The sequence below is a fragment of the Penicillium canescens genome (genome assembly GCF_028828765.1).
Source record: "Penicillium canescens strain IBT 15451 chromosome Unknown utg000003l_segment0_segment0, whole genome shotgun sequence".
Taxonomy (NCBI): domain Eukaryota; kingdom Fungi; phylum Ascomycota; class Eurotiomycetes; order Eurotiales; family Aspergillaceae; genus Penicillium; species Penicillium canescens.
The window spans coordinates 253,178-268,146 of record NW_026703965.1 but is presented as its reverse complement, the minus strand read 5'-3'; the positions used below and the strand labels follow the sequence as shown (position 1 = coordinate 268,146).

At 53.8% G+C, this 14,969-nt stretch overlaps 4 protein-coding genes across 4 annotated transcripts; 1 reads left to right on the top strand and 3 right to left on the bottom strand.

Annotated features, from left to right (window-relative positions):
* Positions 1 to 45: 45 nt before the first annotated feature.
* Positions 46 to 8,111, top strand: N7446_003546 (uncharacterized protein; the record flags this gene model as incomplete). The annotated part of the gene is made up of 3 exons (XM_058512295.1): positions 46 to 231; positions 295 to 439; positions 508 to 8,111. 3 exons carry the CDS (start codon positions 46 to 48, stop codon positions 8,109 to 8,111), a joined length of 7,935 nt encoding a protein of 2,644 aa, XP_058373624.1.
* Positions 8,112 to 8,983: 872 nt separating this feature from the next.
* N7446_003545 (uncharacterized protein) lies at positions 8,984 to 9,184 on the bottom strand (the record flags this gene model as incomplete). The annotated part of the gene is made up of 1 exon (XM_058512294.1): positions 8,984 to 9,184. The coding sequence occupies one exon, from the start codon at positions 9,182 to 9,184 to the stop codon at positions 8,984 to 8,986; it is 201 nt and encodes a 66-aa protein (XP_058373623.1).
* A 1,363-nt stretch (positions 9,185 to 10,547) lies between these two features.
* N7446_003544 (FAD-binding oxidoreductase) lies at positions 10,548 to 12,271 on the bottom strand (the record flags this gene model as incomplete). Its single annotated transcript, XM_058512293.1, has 3 exons — positions 10,548 to 11,501; positions 11,554 to 12,039; positions 12,086 to 12,271. The coding sequence occupies 3 exons, from the start codon at positions 12,269 to 12,271 to the stop codon at positions 10,548 to 10,550; spliced, it is 1,626 nt and encodes a 541-aa protein (XP_058373622.1).
* An 18-nt stretch (positions 12,272 to 12,289) lies between these two features.
* Positions 12,290 to 12,469, bottom strand: N7446_003543 (uncharacterized protein; the record flags this gene model as incomplete). Its single annotated transcript, XM_058512292.1, has 1 exon — positions 12,290 to 12,469. The coding sequence occupies one exon, from the start codon at positions 12,467 to 12,469 to the stop codon at positions 12,290 to 12,292; it is 180 nt and encodes a 59-aa protein (XP_058373621.1).
* Between the last annotated feature and the right edge of the window lie 2,500 nt (positions 12,470 to 14,969).

Here is a 14,969-nt window from a genome sequence, read left to right as displayed (position 1 = left end):
CATTATCAGTGAACAAGTCCAATCATCTGACCGCTTTAGACAAAAATGGAGGACGACAGCGAGTGGGCCAGTGAGCCGATTGCCATCATCGGTATGAGCTGCAAGTTCTCTGGTGGTGCCAATGACCCAGACAAGCTCTGGGATCTGTTGGTTTCAGGAAAGACTGGCTGGAGTGAGATACCAGAGGACCGTTTCAATCTAAAAGGAATCTACCACCCTAACAATGAGAGGGTTAGCACGGCAAGTCAACCTAGGATATACCAACAGCAAGTCCGAGTGCTAACAACAGAACAGACACACGTCAAGGGGGCCCACTTCCTTGACGGTGATATAGGATGTTTCGATGCTGCATTCTTCAATTACTCCGGGGAGACAGCACAGGCGCTCGATCCACAATTCCGAATGCAACTCGAGTCGACATTCGAGGCCTTAGAAAATGGTGAGTGTATACTACTTGCCCTGCTACAATTCGTTCGGGCCCTCCTCTCTAACTTAAGTTCGATCAAGCCGGCCTTACACTGCAGCAAGTGGCTGGATCACAGACGTCCGTTTTTGCTGGCGTCTTCACGCACGAATACAACGAGGGTCTGGCGCGAGACGAAGACAAGCCGCCGCGATTCATGCCAATAGGCACGTGGAAACCGATGGCGGCAAACCGCATCTCGCACGTTTTCGATTTCCGCGGTGCCAGCATGACGCTCGAGACTGGCTGCTCGACCACGCTAGTGGCGCTGCACCAAGCCGTGCAAAGCCTGCGTTGCCGTGAGGCCGACATGTCCGTGGTGACCGGCGTCAACTTGATGGTAGGCCCAGAACCGTTTAAGACCATCGGCTCACTTGGCATGCTATCGCCGGACGGCAGGTCATACGCGTTCGACAGTCGCGCCAATGGCTACGGCCGTGGTGAGGGCGTCGCCACAGTTGTGATCAAACGGTTGTCGGACGCTCTGGCCGCCAACGACCCCATCCGCGCTGTCATTCGTGAGACGGCGCTTAACCAGGACGGAAAAACAGAGACCATCACGACACCATCTGGCCCCGCCCAGGAAGCGCTTATACGCGAGTGCTACCGGCGCGCCGGCCTTGATCCACGCGGCACACAGTACTTTGAGGCCCACGGCACTGGAACACAGGCTGGCGATCCTATCGAGGCAGGGGTCATGGCCAACGTGTTTAGCGGCGTCGACGACAACGGTGATGGAGGCCGTGATGAGGCGCACTACCTGCGCATCGGCTCGGTTAAGACCAACGTGGGCCACACCGAGGCTGCTTCGGGTTTGGCCGCCATAGTCAAGGGAGTTTTGTGCCTAGAAAAGGGCCTGATCCCCGCCAGCGTTAATTATGAGACGCCCAATCCGAAGGTCAAGCTGGACGAGTGGCGCCTCAAGCTGGTAACCGCACTAGAGCCGTGGCCTGAGAGCCTCGTCGACGGACCGAACCGCCTGTCAGTCAACAACTTTGGTTACGGCGGCACCAACGCCCATGTCATCATGGAGAGCGCCGAACCGTGGACTTCAACGCCCACTGTGTCTTTCCCGCTCAGCAATGGCACCAGTAATGGAAATGGCACTAGCAACGGCCATTCGAACGGTAATGGCCATAAAAACGGAAACAGCAGCACTAACAAAACGGCTGATACCAAAGTTTTGATTCTCAGCGCTCGCGACGAGCGCGGCTGTCAGCGTATGGTGGGGGACATGAAGAGTTATCTAGAAAAGTACAAGTCACTCAATTTTGAGGCTGCAAATACGCTGCTGCGCGATCTCAGCTACACATTGACAGAGCGCCGCACGCGCTTTCCGTGGGTGGCAGCACACCAGGTGCATCTGGAAGCAGGCGCAGACCAGCCCCTCGACGCCGTCATCGAGGCGTTTGACTCGCCACGGTTTAAACCCAGCCGGGTTCCCACTACCCAATCGCGAATCGGCATGGTCTTCACAGGCCAGGGTGCGCAGTGGAACGCCATGGGCCGTGAGCTGCTAGCAGAATATCCGGTATTCCGGCTGTCTATCGACGAGGCCGATACGCACCTACGCGATATCGGCGCCACCTGGTCGCTGTTGGAGGAGCTACAACGCGACCCCAAGACCACGAGGGTGCACTCGACATCGATCAGCATCCCTGTGTGCGTGGGAGTGCAAATCGCGCTAGTGCGCCTGCTAAAATCATGGGGCATCACGCCGGCGGCTGTAACCAGTCACTCGTCGGGCGAGATCGCGGCGGCCTACGCAGTAGGCGCGCTGACCTTCCGCCAGGCCATGGCAACAGCCTACTACCGTGCCGTGCTAGCGGCAGACGAGTCACTGCGGGTGCCCGGAGCACCTAAGGGCGGCATGGCGGCCGTGGGTCTTGGTGCGGAGGAGGCGCAGGAGTACCTTGACAGAGTGGCCGACGTAGGTAAAGTCGTGATCGCTTGTGTTAACAGCCCGGAGAGCGTCACCGTCTCGGGAGATGCCGATGCCGTTATAGCCGTCGAGGCAATGTGCAAGGAGGATGGCGTGTTTGCGCGCAAACTCAAGATCGAGCAGGCATACCACTCGCACCACATGGACCCGCTGGCAGACGCCTACCGCGAGCTCCTGCGGAAAGAGATGGCGGGGACAGTCACAAAAGAGTTGAACGGGGCAGGAGAGGAGCTCAATGTAATCTTTTCATCAGCCGTCACAGGCGGTCGGATTACCGATGCCAAGGAGATCGCCGATCCTGACCACTGGGTGGGTAGTCTAGTGCAGCCGGTGCAGTTCGTGGATGCCTTCACGGAGATGGTGCTTGGCGAGACAGATGATGCCAGCGGTCGCAGCATCGACGTGGTGCTCGAGGTTGGCCCCCACACGGCACTGGGAGGACCTATCCGCGAGATCATGTCGCTCGTCGAGTTCGATGGCATCGAGCTGCCCTACTGGGGATGTCTAGTGCGCAACGAGCATGCTGGCAACACTATGCGCGCTGCAGCTATCAATCTGCTACGCGAGGGTGTGCCGCTCGTTGTGAGTGAGATCAACTTCCCGAAATCATTATCCGAGCACTCGTATATTTACGACGATGACCTGCCCCGCGTGCTGACTGACCTGCCTACCTACCCCTGGAACCATTCGATGCGGCACTGGCAGGAGGCACGCGTCAACCGCGCCATCCGTGAACGCAGCCAGCCGCCGCACGATCTGCTGGGAATGCCGGTTGCCGGGAACGACCCGGCCACAGCCGTCTGGCGTCGCACGGTGCGCGTCTCCGAGGTGCCCTGGGTCCGCGATCATATGGTGCAGGGCAGCATTGTGTACCCGGGCTCCGGCTATGTGTGCCTGGCCATCGAGGCCGCTAACCAGCTGGCCAAGGGAGAAGACGATCAGAAGAAGATTTCGGGCTTCCGCCTGCGCGACGTCGACTTTATGGCGGCCCTTATGATCCCCGATAGCAGTGATGGGGTCGAGATCCGAACCACACTTCGCCCCGTTCCTGAGCGGGAACTGGGTCTGCGCGGCTGGCGGAGATTCGAGGTTTCGACGGTCACTCCCGAGAACAGGTGGACGCTGCACGCCCAGGGTTTGGTTAAAGCCGACGTGGAGGAGGAATGGGATGAAGAGAAAGTCCCAGCGCAGACGAAGCCGGAGAACGACCGGACCGGCCTACGTCCTCTGTCGGCTTACACGCGCCACAAGGACCCGCGCGACATGTTTGCCAACCTACGGGCCCTCGGCGTGTATCACGGCCCACTATTCCAGAACACGACTAAGATCGTACAGGATGGCCGGGAGCCGCGGTCAGTATCCGACATTACGATCCGGTACGAGTCGGCGGCCGACACAGACCCGGTGGCCGCCGCGCAGAACAGTGTACTGCACCCTATCACGCTAGATGCCGTGGTTGTGTCGTTCTTCTCGGCATTGCCTGGCGTTGGCGCGGTGGTGGAGGATCCCAAGCTACCGCGGTCGATCGACGCGATGTGGGTCTCGAGCGACATCAGCCGCGAAATCGGCCACACTTTGCGCTGTGACACGTCGCTTTCGCACGACGACCCCCAGAGCGGCAGGGCTAATGTCACCGTTGTCGATAGCCAGACCGGGGCGATTGTTCTCGAGATCCAGGGCCTTGCTAGCGTTTTCCTGGGGCGCGGCAGCGGCGCCACAGCGCGCCAGGACGCGGCTAACAAGGGGGGTGAAGAGGTTTGCAGTAAGGTCGAGTGGGGACCCGACTTGTCACTACAGCAGCCGCTAGCACTGGCAAATATCAAGAAGGAGCTGGAGCCGACTGTTGGAATTCCCGAGGCCATCATCACGGATCTTTCCCGTGCGGTGTTCTACTTCGCTCAGGAGGCGCTCAAATCGCTCACCCCCGAGGATGTGGACCGGCTGAAAGATGAGCAGCTGCACCTCGTCAAATACCATACCTGGCTCACGCAACTAGTTGCCCAGGGCGAGAACCTGAAATGGGCGCTAGACGGCCCGGAAGAGCGCCAAAAGAACCTAACTGCCGTGGCCTCGCAGAGCGTCGACGGTGAGCTGATCTGCCGACTTGGCCCCCTCATCGGCTCCATCCTTCTCGGCGAGATCAACCCGTTAGTGGCTATGATTGAGGATGGGCTGCTGCACAAGTACTATGCCCACTCTGTGCGTTTAGCGCCGTCGCTTACACAGTTGTCAACGCTGGTGCGTAAAGTGGCCCACAAGAATCCGGCTGCGCGCGTTCTGCAAGTCGGTGCCGGCACTGGTGGTGCTGCCACTCGACGTATCCTTGAGGCGCTCGGCACGCCCAAAGTTTCTCTGGTGGCCAGCTGGCACATCACTGAGCCCTCGGCAGACGTCTTGGAAGATGCCCAGGCGGATCTAGTCGATTGGGCCGATCTGCTTGAATTCAGCCAGCTCGACATCGACAGCGACCCGTCTAAGCAGAAATTTGCACCCGAGAGCTACGATATCGTCGTGTTCTACCAGTCTCTGCGCACGGCCAAGGATGTACCTGCCACCTTGGCCCATGTGCGCAGCCTTCTGAAGCCCGCCGGCACGCTACTGCTAGCAGAGACGACTCAGAATGAGGACCAGGCTGACATCTCGTTTATCTTTGGATTACTGCCTACCGAAACGTCGTCCCTTTTGACGTCTTCTTGGGACAGCCTGCTTCGCGAAGCCGGTTTCAGCGGTGCTGACCTTACTATCGGCGACGCCACAACCACCGTCTTGTCCACCCTGCCACTCGCTGAGCACCAGAAGCCAGATCTAAGCCGTGCCAGCAACCACGGCGGCTTTGCTGTGGTGACTAGTAAAAAGACACCTTCGCCGGCTAGTCTGGTTGATCTCCTCTCCCAGCGTATCCAAGATTTGACCAAAACTACCGTGGAACATCTCGTGCTAGAAGAGAGCAGCCTCGACGCGTACGGAGCCAAAGTCTGCATTTTTGTCAGCGAAATCGACGAGCCAACCATACTAACCGATCTTGACGCCGAACGTATTGACGGCCTTCGCGCCATGATCACGCAGTGTGGCGGCTTGCTCTGGATTACGACCGGCGGTGCCGTCGACAGCGAGCAGCCCGAGCATGCGCTTGCCCAGGGATTCCTGCGCGTCCTCCGAAACGAATATGTCGGTCGGCGCTACCTCTACCTGGACCTGGACCCGTGCGTCAAGCAAACCACTGAGGATACCGTCTCGACCATCGCGCAAGTTCTCCAACAGGGCTTCGGTCACGTCGATGACGTCCTGGCGACCGAGATCGGCCCCGCGGAGTTCGAGTATGCGGAGCGCAACGGCGTACTGCTAGTCCCGCGCATCTACAAGGACGAGGAGCACAACGATATAGTCACTGGTCCGCTCACAGCAACCTGGGGTGATCTCGATGCCGCAGCCAGCATCCCCCTGGAACCCCTATTCCAAAAGAACCGGCCACTACGGCTGGAGGTCGGTATCCCGGGGCACCTGGATACGTTGGCGTTTGTGGATGACGACGAGGATATCACAGATGAGAGTCTGGCACCTGAAAGCGTCGAGATCACGCCGCGGGCCTTTGGCCTCAGTTCGCGCGATATCATGGCGTCCTTAGGCCAGCTCAAAGACCGTGCCATGGGTCTTGAGTGCGCCGGCATTGTCTCCCGTCTTGGTACCGAAGCTCAGGCAAAGGGTGACTATAATGTTGGCGACCGTGTTATGGCCCTCCTACCTGGAGATGGCAGCGCTTGTCTCCGTAACAGTGTCACCGTCACCTGGAACGGTAGCATCGTCAAAATACCCAACAACATCACTAGCTTTGAAGATGCCGCATCCCTTCCATTAGCTTTCACCATTGCATATGCCGGCCTCGTTGATGCTGCCCGTCTTACACCCGGACAATCTATCCTCGTTCACGCGGCAGCTGGAGCTATAGGACAGGCCGCCATTATGTTAGCAAAGCATCTTGGGGTGACAGAGATCTTCGTCACCGCTGGGTCTGCGGAGAAGCGCGACCTCATCAGCAGCAAGTACGGCATCCCCACTCAGCGTATTTTTAGCAGTCGTGATATCTCGTTTGGCCCCGCCGTCCTAGCCGCCACAGGCGGACGCGGTGTCGATGTCGTGCTTAACTCGCTGCCCGGCCCGCTTCTACAGGCCAGCGTCGACGCCCTTGCACCTCTCGGCCACTTGGTTGAGGTCGGCAAGCGCGATATCGAAGCCAACGGCCTGCTTGCGCTGGCATCTTTCTCTCGCGGCATTTCGATGACGGCGCTAGACATTCCAATGCTGGTACAACGCCGTGGTGCCGATGTCCACCGTGTTCTCGGTGAGGTCGCCAAACTCATCGAGCAGCAGGTCTTGAGACCCGTCCAGCCCGTCACAGTCCACCCCATACAAAACGTCCAGGCCGCCTTCAAGCTTATACAGACCGGCTCCCACACAGGTAAGGTTGTTCTCTCGGCTGGGCCCGATGAACAAGCTCCAGTGGTCCCACGACTAGATCACGTCGCCGCCGCCTCCCGAGTCCGACTCCGGTCTGATGCCTCGTACATCATCGTCGGCGGTGTCGGCGGTATCGGCCGCTCCGTCGCACACTGGCTGGTCGCCCATGGCGCTAAGAATTTGATTCTGCTATCGCGTAGCGCCGGCCAGATCGATTTGCCAGAAAACCAAAACACCGACGGCGCCCTGTTTGTGCGCGAGCTACGCGACTCTGCTGGCTGCCGCGTTAAACCTGTCAGCTGTGACATCTCGCTGGCTAGCGAGCTAGCGAAAGCTCTACGCGCCTGTGCCGACGACGGATTCCCGTCTGTACGCGGCATCATTCAGGGTGCCATGCTTCTGCGCGACGCTATCTTCGAGCAGATGACGCTAGACGACTGGCATAGCGGCCTACGACCCAAGGTCGACGGTACCTGGAACTTACATACCGAGTTCGCGACACCCGGCTCGCTGGACTTCTTCGTCATGCTGTCGTCCGTCTCGGGCATTCTAGGCATTGCCTCACAGACCAACTACGCGGCTGGCGGTTCCTACGAGGATGCCATGGCGTACTGGCGCCAGTCGAAGGGACTTCCGGGCGTCTCTATCGACCTAGGTCCTATTTCCGACGTTGGCTACGTCGCCGAGACCGCCAAGGTGGCCGAGCGCCTACGCAGGTCTGGTGACTACGTCATGCTAGACGAGGCAACTGTTCTGCGCGCCCTCGGCGCCGCTGTGGCCCGTCCGCTCGGCGGCCGCCGCCAGATTATTATCGGCCTCAACACAGCGCCGGGACAGCAGTGGGATGCTCATGGCGGCTCACAGCTCGGACGAGATGCTCGCTACGTTCACCTGAAGCGCCAATCCAAGGTGTCGCGTGCGGCACTGGCAGCTGAAGATTCCGGTGCTGGTGTTTCGCTCTCTACGCAGCTGGCCGAGGTTGGCTCGCGTGAGGACGCTGCCCGTCTCATTAGCACTGCCATCGCCGCTAAATTGGCTGACATTTTCATGATCGACGTTGCTGAGATTGATATTAGCAAGACGCCAGCCAGCTACGGTGTTGACTCACTCATCGCTGTCGAGCTGCGCAACATGCTGGTGCTGCTGGCCGCTGCCGATATCTCCATCTTCAATATCCTGCAGAGCGCTTCCCTCGCTGCTCTTGCTGCTGATGTGGCAGCAAAGAGCCGCCACGTCGAAGCCGCTGCTTAGGCTTGGTCGTTTGCTTCATTGTATTTTGTTTCAACTTAGGAGCTATAAAGGTTACGGCGTCGGGTTTTGAATCCTCAAAGGTTATACTTAGAATAGTCCATTTCACAAATCAAGCCTTTTCCCGTCTTTTTTGCCGTGCACCTATAAAACTGATGAGGCATCTAAACAGAATTATATCTGAGAAGACTACTGAAGAGGCATCACAAGACCGCTTATGCAGCCGATTATTCATGCCATAATAGATAGAATCATAGATACTGATGTGAAGAGTCGGGTTATAGAACTGACGAACACCAACGTTTAGCTTGAGGGAAAATTCTCTCCGGAACGAGGGCGGATGGATGATTATAACAAAGTATTCTGATATGTCAAGAGTGTCATCAAATGGTTCAGACTAGAGATGGAGAGAGGTAGATCCGGGGGCGATAGAATGAGATGTGGTAAGTTCAGGCTTTGAAGCAACACGCATATTGGTTTACTCGAAAGACATGCGTCGGCGCCCTTCGCCTTGACCATTTGTCGAGCAAAGTAAACCAGGATGTTCCAGCAAACGACAGTCTCCTTGGCATCGAAATGAAAGGGAGTCTTTGAAACCCGGGCCCCGAAACACCATTCCTTAGTGTAGTCTGTCTTGAGCGGCAATGTTCCCCACTGCTGTCAGCATATGGCCCTGCTACCCATGGGATGCCACAGATTCAAGCTATAACTGGCTTCCCATGGTTCAATCTGTCGCGACGAACGTCCCCGTTTTGGGGAAAATCGACTCTCCAAACGGCAGCCCGGAGCTTGGTAGGGAATAACTTGGTAACTAGATAGACCCATTCATCTAACAGTTCGACGAAGAAACGGGGTGCATCAGGCATATTGCCAGTTTAGGAGACCTTCGACCAGATCGGGAACTTTTGGAGTGCCTCGCCGTCGATTTCGTAGTCGTCAAGCTGTGGCATAAGGACACGGGTATTCGGCAGAACACGCGGGACAGCGGCTCTGTCGACCAAGGTCATGCGAGCGAGATAGGAGAAGCCGACAAATGTACCACAATGTCGAAGATCAAAGACATTCCCAGGTTCCATATGAGCGGAAGAGAGGTCAGGTGGAGACTCTGCGAGGATGGCAGAGTACTTGACGGAATGGTTAACAGCGAGGGTAACCGCAGACTTGCGGATGTAGTGAAGGCTAGTTGGGAGTTTTGCTGACTTCGCAAAGCCAAACTTGTTATTGCGGTTAAGAAAAAAGTCGAACATCTGGCGAGTGTGGTTTCCGCACAGAGGAGCCGTGCGAGAAGTCAGGGGCGTAGTATTCGATGAGAATCTACGATATGACCCTAAAGAGCTAGAAAAGCCACCAAGTAGCGACGTAATCGAAGCTATGCCTTGGGAAATCGGTGAAGGGAGCATGAGGATATCGAGCAGCTCACACAGCGTGTCAACCAGCCAGAAACACACGAGCCAGCTAGTGAAAGCACTCAGCGGTCACCAGAGACTATACCGGACGTACAACGCCAGGAATATGCCTTTGGATCACCGAAATCACCTGGCCAACCTCAACAGACGGTCACACCGTCTCTAACACCCTCGGCAGAGCCACAGCTTCTGCCGGCGCCTCAGGCGCAACAACCACCTCAAGGAACATTTCCCGGGGATCGAGGGCCCGCACAACATGAGACAGCACGTCTAAGAGCACCAAGAGATATCGTGGGAGATGTATCGGACCAAAACATCGTCACTGGAGCACGGAAGAGGAAACCAGTGGACCAGGCATTTACCGCCGCGCTAGAAAAGCCAGAAGACTATCATGAAGGTGTGTTAGCAGCGTTCGCAACAGGACTAAATGCTCCTCAACTTCATAACCTCGTGCACCGCGATAATCTGCCTTCAGAGCCTCAGAACTGGAAGGAAATGATCAATCATCAATATCATAAGGGATTTCTTGTCGCCGCAGGCCTTGAAATTGACACACTCACTCGCAAAAGCACCTTCGAGGTAGTACAGCGTCCAACAGACCGCAGCATTCATCTCCAACGGATGACGGCAGAAAAAAGTACTCAGCTACTCTCGCAGTGCGAACCGCACGTGCTGTATTCGCCCTGGTCGCTGCATTCGATCTGGACACACGTCAATACGATGCTGTCAACGCATTCCTCAACAGCCTACTAGATGAGATTGTATACGTCTCATTACCACCAGGGTTTGACAAAGATGGCAAGGCCAAGTGCTGGAAGCTTCTTAGAGCTCTTTACGAAAACCTCCACGCCTATGGCAACGAGAAGCGTCTAAGATATTCACATCTCTAGGCTTGCAGGTAGTGCAGGAAGATATCTGCCTCTTCGCAGCGGACGGCATCATCGTATTCTTCTATGTTGACGAGATCATCATCGTAAACCATGCTTCAAATTGATTCTAAGTCGGCCTATTCTACTCCCCACCGACCACATCGCTATTCCGTGTCACCAGAAGACCTGGGTACAAAGCTTTTGGGGGCATGTCCAAGTTTGAAATATCCTGGTTGAAGGGCCTGGTAGATCTCCTTGGGATCATATTTTGAAGCAATGTGCCGCAAGCGAGCCGCGTTGGCATCTCCGTAGCCAGCAATCACATCCTGGAATTTACTTCCATAATTCATGTAGATAAAGCCATTGCTAATTCCCATGGTCTGCGCTTTCTCAAGCACGGTTTCCCAGTAGCTATTGATAAATCGATAGACCGCGTCATCGTCCGCCTCGTCGTCCCACCAGCAAGCGATTTGTAGCAAATGGACTGGGCCCTTGGAAGAATCAAGACCTAATGCGTTTCCGCCGAATTTGGACATCTTTTCCAAGATTGGCTCTGTCAGGGCATGGTAGATAAGTACGGGGAGTATGCCCGTCACATTCGCGACTTGTGGTAAGGCCGTGAAAAACTCCTCAGCCGCCCATAAAGCAAACTCTTCATTTAGCTGTGTTGCAATTGGCCAATATACCTCGCGATGGCCAATTTGATTGCTGGCTTCAATATCCTTGCAATACTGGACCAAACTTTTGGATGTCGTTGTATCCGAGACAGCAGGGATATCCCTGTATTGTTTGAAGATGTCCGGGTCGGCAACATCTTTAGCATATGTCAGTTCAGCTGATGCGATTTTCGTTCCCTGATAGTCTAGGAAAGCCAGCCATTGCTGGGCATTCCCATCTTTTGGTGCGTCATTGACAGCATTCACAAACGCATTAATGACTTCTGGGAACTGGTCCTGAACAAATGATCTAGCTCCCCCTCTCATCATTGTGTATGGAATCGTATAGAGATTGAACTTGGTAACCAGACCAAAATTGTTGCCGCCTCCTCGGAGGGCCCAGTATAAATCAGAATGCTCAGTCTCACTGGCAGTGACAATAGCGCCACTCGCGGTGACGACCTAGCGGTTGTTGGTCAGCAGGACTTCACCCTTTAGCATCACAGGTTTTTACCTCAAAACTTTGCACATTATCGAGAGCCCAGCCGTACAGATTGGAGTGGAATGAAATTCCACCTCCGAGAATGAAACCTCCCACGCCGATACTAGAGGCGCGGCCGCCCACAGCAGCCAAACCATGAGGTTCAAGAGTCTCATACACTTGGCCCCAAAGATTGCCTGGTCCAATAGAAACTACTGACTTGTCTTCATTCAGTGTGATCTCATTCATATCTTTGAACCAGATGCTGATTCCTCCGGGGATATTCGAAGCACCCTCAAAAGCTGCATGGCCGCCACTTCTGGCTGCAAATCGGCAGTTAGTAAGACGAGCTAGTAGCACGATAATGCTGACATCCTTGCTTGATGATGGCTGGATAACGCATCGTGGTGCGACTGCCCCTTGTTGGGTCGACCAAAATGAATCGGTGAAGTTTTTGTATGGTTGTGTATCCTGGCTGGAGACTTTTCCAAGTCCAAGTACATGGATCAAGCTGCCACACTGGGCAACGTTAGTTGATTATTGGGTAAGGTCCAATTTCACTCACGGCAATTGAGCATCCCTCCTCGGTTGACGATTCTCTCATGCTCAGTGCTGAAATTTCTGAAAGACCAACACCAAGGTCGTTAAGGGCGGCGCTGACATCGAAGTTGGCAGACTCAAATGGGAGTTGATCTTTCTCCGAGAGAGCTATGCTCCCTATGGCGAACAGCCCGAGCAATTTCCACCACATACTGGACTTGGTTATGGCTTATAGCCAGAACTGCTCGGGAAGGTGTAGGAAGAAAGTCGAAATGATTCCAACATGGATCTTCGGCTGAGGCAAGGCTGGTATCATCTTGCTTTTTAGTGTTGTCAAGGCCTTGGTCTCAGCGAATCCTGGTCCATATGCACGGCTTGCTGTCGGACTGCGAGATTTAGCGTATGCCATTGGTTAGATCGATTGGTCAGCTCGTATATGTGGACGCGACCGTTTGCTGAAATCGGCTTGGACGCTTGTAAGCACTAGTCACAGAGGCTAGAACCGGCTAGTATTGTAGTTTGCCCGGCCAAAGTCTGACTTATGAAAGTGCGGTCAGTGAAAGAGGCGGGTGGTTTAATTTGCAGGGTTACATCAAGTAGACTGAGCTGCTGATGTCTTTGACGCGTTACGGGTGATCGCACGGAGGGAGCGCATATATTTAGTATCCAACATCAGTCCAGGGATGAAGTAAAACTGCATTAAATCTTTGTTTGGGTATTTGTGTCTTGGCTGTGAGCAGAAAGGAAGTGGAAGGCGATTGTTTACAAGTTCAAAGTCGTGACTGGTCTTGGCGCCCCTAACCAAAATGCGTGATAGAGCTTGGAAAATATTTATTTTAATGTATTTCTTTGACCCTACTGTTATTTAGTTTATTTCTTGGCTACTGTAGGTACTAATTTGGTATATTTGCAAGGTTGACTTCTTTTCAGCCAGGTGCAATGGATGCCAGAGTAAGATATATAATCTCCAACAGCCTCACAAGATACATAGCCAGCACCTAAAACTACATGTCCAGATTAATAAATTGGCCTTTATCAGTGTTAATGAATAGTATGAATATGAATTGATTTCTAGAACTACTGTACGGCGTCTTTTCTATTGGTGGTTTCGTAAAAGAACTTTTTGACTGGGTTCAAGTCAATAGGCATCGAGTTGACCGCAAAGGGCTGGTGGAGCTAACACCACGCTTAATAGGTGGATGATTGGGGTAAAGCCATCAAACTTTCATTGCGTATCTGTGCTAGGGAGGTTTCTGCGGCTATAAAACTTTTACTTGTAATGTGCCACAAGGACTGTTACTGCTTGTCTTAGAGAGCGAGAACCTGCACATGCCCCAATCACCGGTGCCAATGCAGCCACCGAGCTAACCTAGCAAGCCTTAAACTTTTTTGCCTTTAATCTGCTATCAAAAGTGAGAATGGTAACTATACCCAACCCCGCAACCCCGGAACTCCCACGACGGTAGACCTTGGACCGCCGTTTACCGAGATGTCACAGTAGAAGTCAAAGCAGCGTAGCAGATAGGGCATACACATTTAAGTCACGAGTCCGTTTTGCTTTGACCTTGACTAGACCATGTGGTCGAAAGAAGGGTGACGGAGGTCTCATCCCTTGCGTTGTTGCACCCCTGTAGTGTTTGTCTGTGCGGCGCCCTGGGCACCTACGAGCATGCCTCGCCCAGGGGGATTTTAATTTCTCTTGGAGATCCCTCAATCTTTCTACTGAAGTCGCAAAAATGTGACGTAGTGAGTGGTCTGTTGAACGTTCTGACCATGCACTGTAACGTGGTTCTGCAACCGAGTCTCCTTCCTTAATCGCAGATACTGTTTAATTGCATTAATGACAGAAAAAATTGGAAGCGCGGATTGAACTGTCAATTTCAAAAGTAGCTGTGTCCTTTTTGGGGTGATAGTACTGTTATGGAGGTTTGCTATGCATTCAGAAGACGATGGACGCGTCCTGTGGAGCGAAGAACAGGACCTTTGGTAAATGAGAAATATAAGCAATTATATGGCAAGAGAAAGTAATTTGCAAATATGACTAGAAGCTAATTGCGAGGAGTACTGGTTGGTGGAGGCAGTTGATATGAACAATATCTCTCTTGGCGAGCAGCACTGGTAAGAAGGCACCGAAAGCTCATAGTCTATTCTCAATTTCTAAATATAGAGATAACTCCATTGATAAAATAGCTCAATCTTAGGTTATCGATCCTCGAGTCAAGCCTTTTTACACAGGATGCAGATTAAATGGCTGTCTTATCCTGGTCCTATAAAGCTTTCTATCTGGACCTGGATTTAACTGGTCTCCAAGAAACCAGATCTTAGGATTTCTGATTCTCAGGGGAATGGAATGTGAATGAAGATTGCCCCTTTCCAATTGATAAACAGTGATAAGGCTATAGATGATCTGCTCCTGTCCCTCCCCCTTCATTTGAGGTTCAATTTGGAGTGGAATGCATACGCACCTTCCCCAGCTTCGATCACCATTGGAAACAAACAGCCGTAGATTTGAAACTGCCCGGGGAACGCTTGGTTCTTGCTTTTGTAATTTTATATGCCGTCTAAATTGTGCTGTTCATGGGTATAAGTTCGTGAGTATCACAATCCACAAAGGCTAGGCAGTATAGTTTAAGGTTGCTGAGAGCGACCCCAAACGGTGATAACACCCAGTAGTAATGCAAAAGAGACAAAACAAGAAAAGTAAACAGTCCGATTCGGAGCACGTAGGTACCTACCGGGTAATTGGGTGGTGAAAGTGACATTCCATAGCCAGGGAAGGAATCCTCATTCCGCAACACCGGCATGCCAAACCGCCTCGATTCTCACTGACAGCCTTTCCTCCTTCTGCTTCTCCTCTTGGGGACTATCTGGAATATCGTCTTTCGTTCGCCGTCCGCCGTTCGCTATTT